The sequence below is a fragment of the Salvia hispanica genome, chromosome 4 (genome assembly GCF_023119035.1).
Source record: "Salvia hispanica cultivar TCC Black 2014 chromosome 4, UniMelb_Shisp_WGS_1.0, whole genome shotgun sequence".
In the NCBI taxonomy this organism is placed as follows: domain Eukaryota; kingdom Viridiplantae; phylum Streptophyta; class Magnoliopsida; order Lamiales; family Lamiaceae; genus Salvia; species Salvia hispanica.
The window spans coordinates 5,677,200-5,695,297 of record NC_062968.1 but is presented as its reverse complement, the minus strand read 5'-3'; the positions used below and the strand labels follow the sequence as shown (position 1 = coordinate 5,695,297).

Genomic DNA, 18,098 nt, shown 5'->3' with positions numbered 1-18,098 from the left:
GAAGTGGAGGACTCGGTGGAAAGCAGCAGCGAGGAAGAGCGAGAAGGGCCGAGACGTTCTCAGAGGCAGGCGAACAAACCCGTATGGTTCAAGGATTTTGTTTCATGTTAAGAATTATTAATTGCTAGCTTATTTTTATTGGTTTAGTATTTTTGGATTAATTATTTTTGGAACTTTTGAGTCGAGCAATTTATAAGCTCCGTTTCGAGTTTTCTTGTTGGTTCTTTCCCGGAATGATCGAGTCGAACCAAACCTAGGGTCCTTAGTATAAAAAGGGAGTTCTGTACGTTGAAATCTCAAGAAATCAATACACAGAATTTTCCTAATTTTTGTACTTACTTTTTACGCAAGTTTCCATTCTCTCAACCCTATAGAGAAAACACGGCGCCGCAATCCGGCGACCACCCTGATCGTTGCGAAATCCATGGAGTTTGTTAAGGACAATCAGTTGGTCGTTCTATCGGGCGCGCTGGGGTCCTTCCTTGCTGTCATTGAATTCCTTTGCCTCTTTAATGTCGCATTCGTCCGTATTTGAGTTGTATGAGTTGGTGCAATCCCCCCGGCAGAGGAGGCAGATGCGGCCCCACCGGATGCTGAATTCCTGGCGGACCTTCCAGCGGCGATCCGCGCCGTCCTCGACCGGCATCATTCGGTATTTGAATTACCCACCGGGCTACCACCGGCACGACAGTTTGATCACCGCATTCATCTGCTGCCTAACATCAAACCAGTGAATGTGCGTCCATATCGGTACCCCTAGTTTCAAAAGAACGAGATTGAGCGACAAGTTAAAGAGATGTTGGACCATGGCGTTATTCAGCGCAGCCATAGCCCTTTCTCCTCGCCGGTTTTACTGGTCCGCAAGAAGGATGGAACCTTTCGGTTTTGTATCGATTATCGGGCATTGAACAAGGCTACCGTCCCGGACCATTTTCCGATACCTACAGTGGACGAACTCTTTGACGAATTGGACCTTCGCTCGGGGTACCACCAAATTCGAATGCATAAGTCAGACACATATAAGACAACGTTCCGTACCCATGATAGCCATTTCGAATTTCTTGTGATGCCTTTTGGTTTAACAAACACCCCGCCGACCTTTCAGTCCGCGATGAATTGCATATTTCAACCGTTCTTGAGGAAGTTTGTTATTGTCTTCTTCGATGACATTCTGGTTTACAGCCCCACTTTGGAGTCTCACGACACACATCTGGAGCAGGTTCTATTTACTCTAGAGACGCACCAATTCTTTGTGAAGTTATCCAAATGCTCGTTTTGTAGTACGACGATGGATTATTTGGGGCATCTGGTTTCGGAGGGCCAACTTAAGGCTAATTCCACGAAGATCGAGGTGATGGTTGACTGGTCGGTGCCCACATCTATCTGCCAGCTCCGCGGTTTCTTGGGCCTCACCGGCTACTATCGCCGCTTTATCGCCCACTATGCGGTCATCGCAGCACCCCTTACGGACCTCCTTAAAAAAGATGCTTTTTCTTGGTCTTCGGCTGCCACGGACAGTTTCAAGGCGTTAAAGCAGGCGATGACGGATGCCCCGGTTCTTCATCTTCCCGATTTCTCGCAAACATTTTACTTGGAGACGGACGCATCAGATTTTGGCATAGGGAGCTCATGCAAAACGGCCACCCATTACCTTTCTTCAGTAAGAAGTTGCGTCCACGTCGTCGGAGCGCTTCTACTTACCACAAGGAGTTGTATGCGATAGTGGAAGCCGTCCAGAAATGGCGGCAGTACTTATTGGGTCGCGAATTTGTTATTCGAAGTGATCAAAAGAGTCTGCGGGAACTTTTACAGCAGGCCATTCAAACACCGGAGCAACATTTGTATGTTCGCAAATTAATGGGCTACAAATTCACAATCGAGTACAAGGTAGTGGCGGCCAACAAGGTGGCTGACGCGTTGTCACGCAAGGACGAGGAGGCTGATGAGTCAGCAGCCCTTCTTACGGCCTTGGCCCACCCGATTCCCGAGCTATTGAATTTGTTGCGGGAGGAGAAGGCCAATTCGCGGGAGCTCTGTACTCTGCGAGATCAGATTGCAGCAGGCAACGCAGACCTGAAGTTTTCAGTTTCGGATGGCTTGATTTTTTGTGGGCGTCAAATTATGGTGAGCAGCGACTCTCCCCTTGCGCGAAACTCTGCTGCAGGAGCATCACAGCACGCCTTTGGCGGGCCACCTAGGTTTTGAGAGGACTCTCCGCCGCTTGAATGCATCGTTTTATTGGCCAAATATGCGCCGGGATGTGAAGGGAATTTGTCGCGTCATGTATTACCTGCCAGACCACAATGTATTCTACACAGAAGTCGGCCAGCTTGTTGCATCCATTACCGATTCCGACGCAGGTTTGGGAGGATGTATCTATGGACTTTGTTTTGGGATTACCGCCTTCAAGGGGGTATACTTCTATTATGGTAGCAGTGGATCGTTTGTCGAAATATGCACATTTCGCTCCTTTGCCAACACGTTTTGATGCTTTGAGAGTGGCTCGATTGTTTATAGATACGGTTGTGAAGCACCACAGTTTTCCAAAGACGTTGGTCTCAGATCGGGATCCCATATTTTTGAGTGATGTTTGGAAGGACATGCTACGTTGGAGTGGTACTACTTTACACTTTTCAACAACATATCACCCGCAATCCGATGGGCAAACGGAGGTACGTAATAGGGGATTGGAGCAATATTTGCATGCGTTTGCTGCAGATCGTCCGACAAAGTGGACAGAGTTTTTGCCGTGGGCGGAGCTGGCCCTAAACTGTTTCCACAATGAGGGTATTGGTACGTCTCCCTTTTGGGCCCTCGAGAGCCGCCACCTCTTGTGGTTGTGCAACCGTCAGCTGGTCGCTTTCGGCATGAGCCTGTGGTCGCGGAGTTAATTGAGCAACGTGTTGTGTTATTGGTGGAGCTACGGAGAAACCTGGCGCGCGCCCAGCAGCGAATGAGGGCCAGCGCGAACAAGCACAGACGGGATGTTCAATTTGAGGTTGGTGATAAGGTGCTTCTCAAGTTGCAGAATTATCGGCAACATTCGGTGGCGCGTCCTTTATCTGCGAAGCTTGCGAGGAGATTTTATGGACCCTTCATGGTTACAGAAAGGGTGGATCTGGTTGCGTACCGTCTGCAGTTACTGCAGGGTCGCGTATTCACAATGTGTTTCATGTTAGTCTGCTACGTCCTTATGTTGAAGGGGGTTCGTTGTCCAAAGTCGTAGAATTTCCAGAGGATTTCGTAGGGACGCAGTCGGTGGTCAGGCCGGTTAGGATTGTCGATCGGCGCGTTGCCTTGAGCGGTGGGCAGCCGGTAGAGCAGGCCCTCGTGCAGTGGTCTGGGGAGGATGCTTCTCTGGCTTCGTGGGAACCTTTGGAGATGATTGCAGCTTGTTTTCCATCACTCCTCGAGGACAAGGAGTCTCTTAACGAGGAGGGGGTTGATACGGATACAATTCTCCAACCAACGGAGATGACACCAGTAGCCGAAGATACATCGGAGACGTCGGAACGGCCGGAAGTGGAGGACTCGGTGGAAAGCAGCAGCGAGGAAGAGCGAGAAGGGCCAAGACGTTCTCAAAGGCAGGCGAACAAACCCGCATGGTTCAAGGATTTTGTTTCTCGTTAAGAATTATTAATTGCTAGCTTATTTTTATTGTTTAGTATTTTTGGATTAATTATTTTTGGAACTTTTGAGTTGGGCAATTTATAAGCTCCGTTTCGGTTTTCTTGTTGGTTCTTTCCCGGAATGATCGAGTCGAACTAAACCTAGGGTCCTTAGTATAAAAAGGGAGTTCTGTACGTTGAAATCTCAAGAAATCAATACACAGAATTTTCCTAATTTTCGTTCTTACTTTTTATGCAAGTTTCCATTCTCTCAACCCTAGAGAGAGAAAACACGGCGCCGCAATCCGGCGACCACCCTGATTCTGATCAGATACGAGTTCCTTCGTATCACTTACACATGTTTTTATCGTTATAGATGATATCATAATTAAGGTGATACAAAATCTGCACAATAGTTGTAATCTATAAATCTATAAATATATAAAGCCACAGTTTTTGGCAAGATGATTTTGGCGCCCAACTTAATTAAATGTTGCTAAATGTTTATTTCTTTTTATATGACGTTATCTTAAAATATTATATCAGTATCTTTTAATCATGCAATACACTAATATACACCAAATATGATAAATATAATTACTACCCAGTGAATAAAAATATATTGCACATTGGATAATGTGATAAATATATTTATACAGTTTGCTTTATGTTTAATGACAATGACAAGTTGATGTGAATGGACAAGAAAAAAAGTAAACTAACATTTTGCAATGAAGTAAAAAAAAGTGATTCACAATTCTAATTTACGAAAATGAAAAAGGAAAAATGAAAAATGATATGAAAATACTATTCCATGAAGATAATCTAAGTTCACTTCACATGCCAAAATAAGCTTTCAAGTCCAAGAGAAGATATGATTTTTTTTCAATTAGTACAATCAGCAAAATTGACCATGGGTTAAAAACAAGCACAGTTAGTTATTTAGAATGCAATGACCGCTATACATGTACAACACATTGAATTAGTGTGCTACTCCCTCCGTCCGCGAATAAGAGTTCCGCTTTTCCATTTTAGTCCGTCCGCGAATAAGAGTCCCTGTTCACTTTTACCATAAATGGTAATAGGGTCTCACATTCCACTAACTCATTCCACTCACATTTCATTTAAAACTAATATATACAAGTGAAACCCCTATTCCACTAACTTTTTTCTATCCATTTTTCTTAACATTTCTTAAAACCCGTGCCGCCCATGAATGAGACTCCTAATGGCAGACGCAGGGAGTAACTACTAACAAAGATTTGGGCCTCTATAAATACCATGATAATACAGTCATGCCGATGCGAACTAATTTACAAAGACAATTAATCTTTTGTTTCCCATTCTAATATACTTGGTTATTCATGGTCATTGACATGTTTCTCATCTTACTTCAATTTATATGTTTCTCATCTTACTTCAATTTATATTTTATTCACAAATAACATATACAACATCTTCATGACATTTTTGCAGTCACCTGTAAATAATAGAGTAAAAGGGGAATGTGTGAGAAGCTATGAAGAGAAGAAGACACCAATACCTCATCATGTGAAAATGGTATGACTAAATATTTCCAGTCAATAAATTCTAAATAGTACAGTTGTTGAGCCATGCAGGTCAGATATTAAGTTGGCAAAAAGAGAATGAGAGGAGTAGAAGTGCAGAAGAATAGAGGAAGATGCAGAAGAATAGAGGAAGAAGAGAAGAACAGTGAGTAATAGTAGCATATACAAAAGATTTTGACAGTTAAATTTTTTTACTAACAAAATTTTCCAGTGAATCTGCACTTATAAAAATGGCAAGAAAGCAAAGGATAAAGAGGTCGACCAAAAAAGAAGGAAAAATTCATAAGAAAAACGAATTCAATGTCATACCTCTTCAAAAACTTACACGCATTTATGTTTTTTAGGTTTGACAGAAGCAAAAATATGTTTTCACATGGTTAAAAGGTATGAGCCTAATATTGCGAGAAGAATGATCACCTTGGACAGATTTAAGGAGTTGGAACTGTTGGCAATCACACGTCCAGATGAGGCTGCTACTAACGCCAACTAAGGGGTCGAGTTGGAAAGGACTAGACTAATCCATCTGAAGCTCATCAATGTAGGCATGTGATCAACAACGATTAAATGATCCAATTGTGAATGAGAATTTCTAGATTTTAATGATGAAAACGTGTGATAAGGATCAATCCAAAATATGCTCAGACCACATACTATAAATCACTTTTTGGAAATAAGAACATAATATCTAGATTGAAATATAATCTACTTGAAAATGGTTATGTACAAATAAAAATACAAAAAAAATATAATAATGAGTGTTGATTTGCAGTAAAAAAATGTAGTAGTACAAAAAATTGAAAATATAACATAGAAAGGATGGAACATAAATTTCTCCAATCTGAACAAAAATAAAAAACAAACACGGAAAAATAATACTGTAGAAAATAAATTTGAACAATCGTGCTATCCCCGATAAAATCGAATTTTTATAAACGAAGAACGGTTCTTCCTGCGAAAATCATCCTAAAAAATTGACTTTTTTCAAAATGTAGAAATGGAACTTGAGAAATACATTAGATAAATAGTTTAAAAACTGGATGCTATCACGATTTTTTATTTTTAGGCAGATTCTTTATCCATTGTAATTAAATTGGTAATTGCAAAATTTTAAAAGGAAATGAAATATGATAACGGTTAAAAATATAAGTAAGATCGTGAAATGAAAGAGTGTTAAAACAAAGTAAAAAAGAAAGAGGTAGAAGAGGCCTGGTGAATAATTTCAAAGGAGGGCGCTGCTCTGTGGGAGAGTCTGGAATTAGAAAAGAGGGTGCCGTTTAAACTCTTAAATTTTGACATTTACTTGCTTCATTAACTTTACCCTAAAATTCTGTATATCTCAAAAGGACCGATTTTAATTTTTTAAGCCCAATACTTCAGTAAAGAATTAGTAGTAATTAATATAAGTAATATACTAATACTAATATTGCGTAACATAAATGGTGTCCGACAATTACTGAAATCTATTTTTTAAACATATTGATTACATCAAAATGGAATCCATTATTACTTACACATATCTATTTAATTATTTCAATTTGTAAATCTTTTATAACTCAATCTATCGATAATTTGTAGTACTATTAATCTTAAACTATATAAGAAAGATTGTTGGAAGAGAAGAATGGAAAACATAGTGTTCTACGTCAAATTCAAATAGTGCTTTGGATACAGCAAAAACAGTGTGACTTATTTACGATTTCCTTATAGAATTTTCTATTTTAATAATAATAATAATAATAATAATAATAATAAAAGGTATGCACAATAAAATTAATTGTAATCATAAATATATACAAATTCTTCTACACTTAATTGTACTATATATTACAATGGTATGAATTTCTTATACTAAGAACGTATTTAATAACATAGTAATACCAAAATTTATTATATGGAAATATTGAGAAATACTAATAATGGAGAAGAAGAGGGGACGGCACATGAATTACGTTTCAATGTATTAAATGTTAATGCATCAAATTGGATGCTAAATGAGCTTCACTAACTAAGTAATAGTTGGGTTAAATATTTTGTTAAAAGTCTAATTTAAATATACCAAGTGAATTTTCAAATTTTAAAAAATCAAAATTTATATTAAATGAATTAGTTATATAATTGAAAAATATTAATAATACAATTTATTCATTTACTCCAATTATATATATTTTTATTAACTATAATTTTTATTTTCTTATTTTTTTTCTTATTATATACATGTTTCCTGAGTTTTTACTTTTATTTGAAATTTAAAAAATATTAGACTTGGTACGATTAATTTTTTATTTTGAAACTCTTCAAATATGTTAATTTATATTATACTTCCTCCGTCCCCCATTAGGAGTCACACTTCTGTTTTTGAACTCGTTTTATAAAAATGATAATAAATAGTTAAAGTGGAGAAATGGTAAAGTAAGAGAGAGAATAAGAAGAGAAAAGTTTTCTCTACATTATTCTCTTTTTTACTTTACCATTTCTCATTTTAACTATTTATTATCATTTTTATGAAACGAGTGCAGAAACGGAAGTGGGGGACGGAGGGAGTATGTAATAAAGTTTCATTGTATATTTCCTCTTTGATTCTTAGTCACACATTTGCCTTTATTTGTACTCCCTCCGTCCCACTTTAGGAGTCCCGGTTGGAATATTCCATAAATGGTATTAGGCTCCACATTCTACTAACATTTTTCCACACATTTTATTATAAAATAGTAGGACCCACATTCCACTATCTTTTTTCACCAACTTTCCTTTATATTTCTTAAAACTCGTGCCAAACTCAATCGGGACTCCTAAAGTGAGACGGAGGGAGTATATCTTATTTTCATTAATACATGAATGTTCTTAAATATAAGCATCATTATCTCCTATTTGTCCTATGTTTTATTATATTTTACTCTACTCATATCGGAAATTAAAATGTGTAAAATTGTTTGTCGAATGTGAAATATTTCATTTAGAGTGGATGAGAGAAATACATGTCCTTTTGTTATTGTTTATAATGTTTTGAATTGTTTATAATGTTATGAATACTTATTTTAATTAATATTTATTTTTAACTATAAACACTAGTATTACATACTCTTTATTTTTTTATTTCAATCTACTCTTAGAATTATTTGAAAATATTATACCCGTGCTATGCACGGGTTATAATACTAGTCTTTCATAAAGGAACACCATTACCTTTTCTAATCGTTATATGGTCTACGGAGATAGCTCACTGTTTTTATTGTAGGCTTGATTGGTAGCTCTTAGAGCATCCACAATGGTGCTTAGGCCAGCCATAGGCCAGTCATTCTCTCCTCTGCCACGTCAGCAACACTAAAAAAACCATCTGCCACGTCAGATTTAGGCCAGCCATAGGCCAGCCGCAATAAAAATAATTCAAAATATACTACATTTACGAAATTAAAATTGCGATATACGGAATTAAATTTACGACACATATACGGGAAAAATAATCCATTCCATTAAAAAAAAGTACAAAGATTTTTAAAAAAAAGTACATGATTTTTTTTAAAAAAAAAGGGCTTCAACACACGAGCCCCGCCACTCTCTACTCCTCATCGCCGTCGCCGTCGTCCTCGTCGTCGCTTTGCTGCCGCCACCCGTGGTATCTCGAGCCCACGTCGGAACCCCCCAGCCGTGACCTCGCGATCTCTAAATCAGCACGCATGCTCTCGAGCATCTCGTAAAGAAACCTCTTCTCCGTGGGGTCGGTGGCGTTCTTCCACTCTCGGAAGACCTGTAACATCTGAGCCCGCGTTTGATTACGCGAATGGAGAGTGTACTCGAATGGGGCGGCTGGGAGGGCGGAGGACTGGACCTCGCGGGGCGATAGGGGGATCCGCCCCTCGCAGCCCGCTGCGCCCGCTTGTGTCCAACCGGGCGGGGGCGACCAGTAAATGAAGGAGGGGATGGAAACTCCTCGGCATCCGGGGGAGGTCGTGGGATCCGCCGGCTGCTGCCGCTGTAGTCGCCGCTATAGTTGAGTCGCTGCTTCTTCGGCCACCCAGCGTCGCACCCCGCCCGGAACTTCTCGGAGTCCTTCAACAACAAGAAGCACTCCCGGAAGGTGAACTCCTTATACTTCCCCTCCAAGGGGAGGCCGACTCGCGGCGATCCTCCGGGCGTCGTCCTCGAGTCTGCCCACTTCGAGGCGACGGAGGGCGTTGGCGTACAAATTCGCAAAACGGCCCACCGCGGCCCTGGTGCGCTCCCCACCCTTTCCGGACCTCCTCGTTGCTTTGTAGTCCTTCCCGTGCGGCGCGTGGCTCTTATAGGCAGCCCTGATCTTCGCCCACATGTTGACGACCAGCGGTTGTTCGCAACCAGCGGATCGTCGCACACCTTCAACCATCCCTTGGTCACCGCGGCGTACTCATCCTCCGTCCACTTCCTCCGGCCAGTGGCAGCGGGCTGCGATGACTCGCCGACCGCCTTGCCCTTCCCCTTCCCCCTCGTCTTCTTCTTCGGCGCGGCCGGCGTCGCTGGAACGGGAGTATCATCGTCCCCGAGATCGATCCCCATATCATGCAATGACAGAAGGTCATCGCCAGAGAACTGCGTCTCCACCGGGGTCGACGTGTGAGACGAAGCCGTCAAAAAATCAAGCGAGGGCCGATATACCGCGTCCCCTCCCGGTGACCCCCACCCCCCCCCCCATCTGTGGGATGCATCCCCCCCCCTGCCACATCATCCCCATCATCTGCTGCGTGCACCGTGCGGGGGCGATACCCCCCCACCCGGGCGCTGACGCCCGCCGCTCCCCCTGCCCGCCGCCCGGCATCCCCCACGGCATACCCCCTGGTTCCCCCCCATCGCCCCCCCCCTCCCGGCGCACCAGCCATCATCCCCATCATCTGATTCCAAGGGATGTTAAATCCCGGGCCCATCGCCCCCATCCAGATCCCACGGGTACCGTGGGAGTCTGAGAGCCGCTCGTCGCCGGGCTGGATTCGTTGTTGTGATCCATCACTCGATGATGCTCTTGAACAGAAAGTTAGAGAGAGAGAAAAACTCGTTAAAACAAGCGGTGCAAATGAAAATGAAACGAAAATCGCGTTTATATATTATTTAAAAAAAAAAAATTCGAAAATCGGCGCTGGCGATCGCTGGCCGATCGGGCCTCCACAATGGCGGCTAGCCGATCGGCTAGCGCTTCGGCCAGCGACGAGCGATCGGCCAGCCCACGCCGATCCGCTCGCCGAAATCGCGTTTGCCGATTGCAATGGTTCGGCTAGCCGATCGGCTAGCGCGACGAATCGGCTAGCCGACCATTGCGGATGCTCTTAATAAGCTATAAAACCCCGAAAAGGTCCAAACTTGCATCCCTTTTACTACCTTCTCTCCTGTTTGGTAGATCTAGCTCTAGTCGGCAAACCTAGAAGAAAAACTTCGGATCTTCCACAAAATCATACTGATTTCGGCGTTTTCGGCAATTCCTTTTCTTCGAAATTGTGTGGTATTATTTTTTGCTGCATCTCCCACAAAGACAGTTTCCTCTTCTTATCGATTTTGCCCTCCAACGGCTCGGCGACGCAGCTGTTGGTACCCAGGAAGAAGGAGCCAGGAAGGCCCACATTCGTTGCTCTATAATCACAAATTCAAGCCCCTACAGGTATTCCACTGCTGTACATAGGCCTAATGTGAAATCGCCATTGTTGCAGAAGCTAAACTTTTTAGGGTTGGGTGAGGGAAGAGCCATTGTTGCATCGGAGCACGTAGGGGGAGGATCTGCAGATTGGGATCACGCACTTGGACGCCTCCACCTTTGATCGGGGCCAATTCAGCCACGTCATCGAGACTCCCTCGATTCCCTCTGGTTCGGTTTGAGCTAGCTCCGGTGCGGCCATTGATGAAGCAATTGGGGTGCTGTTAGGTTGGGGAATGCGAAATCGGAGGGGATTCCGGTGATAAAGGGAATTGGGGTTTTCCGGATGGGGGTTTTTGCAATTGGGAGGACCCCTAAGGCGATAGAGAAGGGGGGGCAAAGAGAGGGAGGGAGAGGCAGAGAAGGGAGGCGAAGAGAGGGAGAGGGAGGGAGAGGCGAAGAGAGGGAGAGAGAGGCAGAGGGGTCAAGAGGAAGAAGAGAGTCATTTGCCTTCAAAACAATTGTTTAAGCTAAAAAAAGTTTGTACCAAACATCATTAAAGCCAATATTAATAATTTAAAATTGTTGTAATTCACGTTAACTGGGATTCCAGTAAAAGCCCAAGATTGCTACCAATCATGCCCTGGAACTATAAACAAACATATTGTATAATTAATATGATAAGGGTGTACCTAAGTACCTTTATTATATTTAACACACCCACAGCATCATTGTTTAATTTAATTTATAAAGATAAATAGTATTTAATCAACTTGAGAAATGGTGAAAATTTAACAACCCATTTTGGCTAAAACACATTGAAAAAATAGCTAACATGCAAAAATGAGACCTTAGAGGCTTGATTAATTCTCGAGAAAACATGAAGGGAGCTCAAAAATGAAAAAGGCTATTCATCTCCCTCCACCCTTCACTAAATATCTCATCACCAAAAAAATGTCGTACTAATATGTTCCGTTCTTTACAGTTTCATTCAACTATCAACTCGTTACCAGTTGCTGCCTACCCAATTAAATTTAAGCCTCCAACCTTCTTTCTTCTTTGCTATCTTTTTCTAACTAAACTGCTCCACTTGAGTTTTCCTGCTCCTCTTCCTTCAAAATCGCTGCCCCTCCGTTCAGCTCATCGCTACTCCCATTGTCCTCTTGCTGCGTGGTTTCATCATCAACTTTTGGGGAGGGGCGAGGACCATCTGATTTCCCTGAACTGTGCTCCTCTGCCTTGGATGAAATCTCTATGCTATTGTTTTCAGTAGCTGCGGGCTGATTTGATGAATTACCAGAGCCCTGTGATGGAAGGAAAACTCCTGTGCCAGGGACTGGCAGGCGAGGCTGAGGATGCCGTGGAGGAGCTGCAGGCCATCCAGCGGATGTTGGAGGGAGAGCAACAGGTGTCGGATATGCTATGCCAGGTGCTACAGGGGTAGATACGAACATTGGTTGGACTTGGATTCCATTCCCTGGGGGTAGCTGCTGACGAGCACTAGCAGTGGGTAACATGCCAGTGGATGGCACATGGCCATATTGTTTTACAGCCCCGGGGCGAATATGACTTGGTGACCTGCTAGGAGGTAGAAAAGGGTGTGCATCACCGCCAATGGTTTTCTTGGATTGCAACTTCACCAAAGTAATAAGTATTCGCTGTTTCTGCATGGTAGGTATCGCATGCTTGGCAATATCTGCAGATCTCCCTTGCATTGTGAGAGTTGATCTGTAAATAGCAAGAAGAATTACACAAGAACAGAAATAGGAGAGATTTTTTTATCATAGCAATAAATGACAAATTTTGGTTGTAACTACATAATGTGAGTACAGGATAGTGAACAAAGAATGAATGTTAGTCATAAAGAGACAGAACATGCTGTACAACAATCGGTCATTAAGCCAGCGAAGCAAGTTACCTTGAACGCAAAAACAGTAAATGAAGTAGAGAAAATGAATATTGCCTTGCATGCAAATTGCAATAACAGTAAATGAAGTAGATAATTTATTTGAAAATAAGAAAAGAGATCTGGAAGTACCCTGGTGAAAGAGAGAGATTCAGAACACCACGATAGTTTCCTGGAGTATCCATCGCCATTCCCTTACCGAAAGACATCTCACACTCTGTCAAGGATATTACACATACAGGCCTTCCAAGCCATTGTGGCCAGATATGAGGTTGTGAGTGATCACCCTATAAAAAAGTGTGAAGAAGCAAATTAGATCTGTCAGCTTTAATACAAACAATTGATACAGAGAATGCACTACAGTCATATGGGACCTCATTAAAGATATCAATGATGGCTGAGTCCGGTTTGGTGCTAACAACATTTTTAGTAAGTAATTGTTCAACAACATCCTGCAGCGCCACCGGGATGGGCTCAATTTTTGGATCTGCAAAATTTACCATAACCCTGAACGTGTTTAACAATAAACACGTAGGAGGGATTGGGGAGGGACATAAACAAACACAGACACACCCAGAAAGAACAAAAAGAGCTATAATCGGCATGCTTGCTCTAGAACATACCTCTAGAAGTTCCTGAAGCGCCTTCATCTTGAAGAGATGCATCTGCAATGGGGACACCCAACTGAATCATCTCTCTTCCATGTCCGTTCATGGGTCTCTTTAAAGTGACAAAAGTTTGACCTGTATCAGGTGGAGCAAACAAAAATAAATTATTTTGCAAGAATAATTTTGGTGCCCAAAATGACTGGATATATGCATTTGCTTACTCAACGTTGAGAGCATCATTTATACATTTACAGGTGAAAACATAATCGATATTCAATAGAGTATTTTATTATTTTCCAAAGCTTTCAAGATGTAACAACAATAGTACAAAGCCAAAATCAATGTATTCTCAAAAGTTGGACAAGAGAAGACTGGTTTAGAACAATGATGAAAGTGCATAGCTTGAAGGACAGTTCCTCTCTTCAGTGAAAACAATCTATAGTTTCTGTTAGTTACAGTTCTTTTACAAATGTAGAAGTAAGAACAATCATGGATGGGAGTGCATTTGCTTGACGGACAGTTACTCTTTTCACTTGGCTTTAAATTGAAATCGAGGTTTTACCAAAATTAAAGATGTGGAGGTATGACTGAAAGAGCAAAACGAATCCCCATAAAAACATGCCCCAGAAAAGACAAACAGAAAATGTAATTCATAATAAAGGATCATGTTCACGCCACCATGCTAATTCCTACATCTCTAGGTACCCAGATCCTACTAGACAACAATTTGAATCTTAATTAGGATAATTCTTACTGGTGATTCTAACCGCAAATACTGAGTGTGTGATTCGTCCAAGCAAATATCTGATATTGTAAACTTGCCAGCTTAGAATCTACAGGAATTCAGTGCAATAATCCTGACATTTCTGGTAAGGAGCGCATTCAATTAATGTCCAATGTGTCACTATTTTAGAAGCTGTAGTATTATCTTCCTAAGCACTTTGAAAATCATTATACTTTTCTAGTTAGGCTGCATGATGTACAGCCGCCACAGACATGATCTTTCATGTTGGCTTCATTTTTCATATGATAGTCTGGAAATGGATATCAGTTTTCACAGCATATCACCCAAAGCCAGATTCATAATCTAGATTAGTTATTGGTGTATAATATACATAAGTGAGTGTGAAAATAAATTAATTAGAACAGAAAAGTAAAAATTCAGAGATTATACATTTCCAGCCAGTATTTCGTTTTATTACTATAGTCATGAAACTGTTTGACTTTTTTTAGTTTATCCCAAAAGCAATCTAAACTAGGCAGCCTATTTTAATCAATTTATTTCTGGGTAGAAACACACAGACGCAACTTAAAATGCATTTATCTGTTACGAACTTACGATTGGATCACGATTCAGATTCTTCCCTTTTCAGTTCATCAATCCAAACATCAAATTGTAACTATTCACACATGTACATACACATATTTTAGTAAGTAGTATTTCCAAATTTCATTTTCCCACTAAAAACTCTGAATCATAAACTAAATGACAGAAGTGAAATAACAACTAAGGATTACAGGTATAATTTTGTCCATTAGTTTTATATTTTTATAAAACTACAGATTTATTGACAATTAAGTTCAATTTCAGTTTCAAATTTCGGTGATCTTATTTGCAAACAAATTAAAATGCCAAGCCAGTATAATCAAATGTGCATCCCTGGCTTTTCAATTCAGGCAGAAAAAAAAATTATTCATTGGTCTTAAACTTTATAAGGTTTGCAATAACTAATCATTATTACATGATCTAAATTCTAAATATTATTACGTCATTATACCTATCCCAACATTCATTTACGACAATAATTCAACACGATCCAGTCTATCGGCACACAGTCCAAGTCCAGTTAAGATACCAAATGCTACTTTGATTCTCCAATCTCTTATGAAAGAAAGATACCGGGAGAAACATAATTGTTACTTTCCCAACTGAATTGCATGCAGAGCCACTGGATTTCAACTTCATCAACATTTCATAAAGGGAGTGGCCTAGATTCAATATATATTTTCCTTTTGTCAATCGTACTTCAAACTGCACCTATTTTAAACTAGGGAAAAGGTAAAAGATGTTGAATAAACATGTTTGCACTATGCACAGAATAAAGTTTAACATCTCTTCACTATCACTGCTGCGTTTATTGCAGACAATTTTAAAATGGGGATAAGCAGTCTAAAAGAAACTCCATCACCATAGCAGACATGCAAAAGAAGACACAGTTGAGCAAAACTAAATGCACCCAATGATAATTTGCACTTCCTGATGAAGGAAAATGAGAAATCAAATGCTAACCCTCACAAATAGCACCTTCACCTATTTTTATTACCCAATAAGTTGTGACACAGCTATTTAAAAATTAAAAGGCTCAAATTTGATAGCATTTTAAATGAAAAAAACCAACAAAAAAAAAAAGGAAAAGAGAGAGAGACATAAATATGTTTAGTTTTGTAGGTTGTCCTACAAATAGCTACTGGTAGACATACCTTGCAACTGACCTCTCTTCCCAGCAGCTCTCAAATCATTGACCAAATTATTAAGCTTTAAAATTTCTGAACCATCAAATAGATCTTCATAGAGTTTCAATCCTTCAGCTATATTAACCTATAATACAAATTATTAAACCAAATCATGTCTGATAACTGAGCTCAACTATATTTTCTAAACCAAATGTATGATAACAAGAAGAGTAAAAGCGATTACTGGTTTTCTATCACATATCTCAGTAGCAACGAAAGATTTTGGTGAAACTTCAAGGGTCGATTTCTCTAATAATCCAGATCCATCCGCACTGCAAGACCCTGAAATGGGGAAGTAACAGTAATAAGATTATAGTCCAAGCACCAGAAGCTTATAAACTCGAGGAAAAGGCTGCCTACAAATGCTGAATCTTATTTTTATTTGCTTGCTAACATATTCATGCATGATCTTTGATCAAACTTTCAAATAGTACCAGTATTCTCTGCCTCAACATCTGCATGAGCAACAACTTCTTGTGTGCTTATCAGTGTCGTTTCTGTACCATTTTCTTCAGATTTTTCATCGAGTCCCATCACTTCATAGATAAGCAAAAAGGAAACAATCAGAGGAATAATTTTCCGATTTTTTCGACATCTTTGATAATAGAAGCTTTTACATGGAAGATGGAGTATAAAGACCTATTTATGAAGAATACATACTTAAGAGCAAGAAGGGAGTGCAATTTGAGCAAATATGTGTGATACTATATCTAACCATTAACTTCCACAAAGAGACTCGACTGTAAAGAGAGAATCCAATAGGAAACATTGAAGTTTAAGAATTCTTCAGGATCTTTAGGAAACTAACTAAGACAATTCAGTAAGTGTGGCACAAATGCCATGTTAAAGCTGAAATTTCATATTTCACCAGATGAAAAATGGATAACTAATAACTGATCAAATCCAATAAATTTCCATTGCCGATTTGGTTCGAAAAAAATAACCTTTTAATTAAATCAAATATTAAGTAAACCATTCTTTGGCTTCTCGACGAAAGCCATCCACAATTAAAGGAATTTGTACATACACAAATAAACATTCAAATTCACTAAAAAAACACTTATATTCATACCTTCCTTCTCCTCTTTCTCCTCCACCTTTGCCTTGTTGTCTCCCTCGTCCAGTTTCTCAGTCACTTTCAGATTGCTTTTGAAACCATTGTTGAGATCCTTCCCGTTCATCTCCGCACCAAAATTCTGCACCTCAAATCCTCCTCTCTGCCCCCTGCCTCCTCTCCTAAACTCCTTCAATCCTGCTCCCCCCATCCTCGCACCGCCCTCGAACCCCACCACTTTCTGCTGCCGCTTCCAACCGACCTGCTGCAGCGCATAGACAACATCCGCGACCGAGAAGTACTGCTGCATATGCAAAACAGGATTCCAATTGCACCTCCTCTGCTGAACGGAGCCTATGACACCGTCATACTCCCCAGGCTCACCCACCGCCCTCAAATGGTGGCACAGCGCGTCAATTATCGCGTTCGCAGCAGCAAATTCACCTCTCAGCCACATCATAAACACTTCCCTCTCATCCACCTGATGATGATGCGGCGGCTGCTGCTGGTGGTTGTACCATTGCACAGGGATTTTCTCAGGCACCGCCATAGCCCCTGATTGCATTGCCATACCAAACAGATACCGCACTGCGCTCTAAACGTCGACGGCGATAGCCTTAATATTTAACAAATTGCTCAATATTCGCAGTTTATATACGTAGAATTACGTATTTTATCAATACGTTAGCGCGTTTAGATAGGAATTTAGCTCATTGAGAAATGTAAACAGATCTGCGATCGGCTGAAATACGTTCAGAAAAATATCCGCTTATAATTGAGGAGGCGATTGTGAGATTGTTCTACCGCAATTTGTGTGTGTGTGTGTAGGCAGACGCAGTAATAGAGTAATAGTAGTAGTAGGGAGGGAGGTGATTTTCCAGATCTGAGAGTGACGTGATAAGGAGGAAATTCAATGTGTGTGTGTGTGTGAAAAAACTAAGATCTGAGATAAAATTGGCTTGTGAAGCACGCGTATGTATGTGTGCAAATAGTGGCCTTTTCCCTCTTTGTTACAGAACTCTGGTGCTGGTGCTCTTTCAAAGAAAATCAAAACGAATTTATTAGCGTAGAAAAAAAATATACTCTACTACTGTATACCAACTTATAGGAATGAAAATATAACCGAAATTTTAATGTATTTATGATATGATATTTTCTGTATTCAATATTGGTATTGTACCAAAATATCAATACTAATCAAATTAACAAAAAATAACTCTTTTTAAATGTCCAACATTACAATAGAT

The 18,098-nt window shown here is 40.5% G+C and overlaps 1 protein-coding gene across 1 annotated transcript; it reads right to left on the bottom strand.

The window, feature by feature from the left end:
• Positions 1 to 11,605: 11,605 nt before the first annotated feature.
• LOC125185467 (RNA demethylase ALKBH10B-like) lies at positions 11,606 to 17,827 on the bottom strand. Its single transcript, XM_048081996.1, has 8 exons — positions 16,870 to 17,827; positions 16,232 to 16,333; positions 15,982 to 16,079; positions 15,765 to 15,882; positions 13,299 to 13,418; positions 13,050 to 13,162; positions 12,808 to 12,962; positions 11,606 to 12,497 (listed from the first exon to the last, which is right to left on the bottom strand). The coding sequence occupies exons 1-8, from the start codon at positions 17,420 to 17,422 to the stop codon at positions 11,846 to 11,848; spliced, it is 1,911 nt and encodes a 636-aa protein (XP_047937953.1). The 5' UTR covers positions 17,423 to 17,827; the 3' UTR covers positions 11,606 to 11,845.
• Between the last annotated feature and the right edge of the window lie 271 nt (positions 17,828 to 18,098).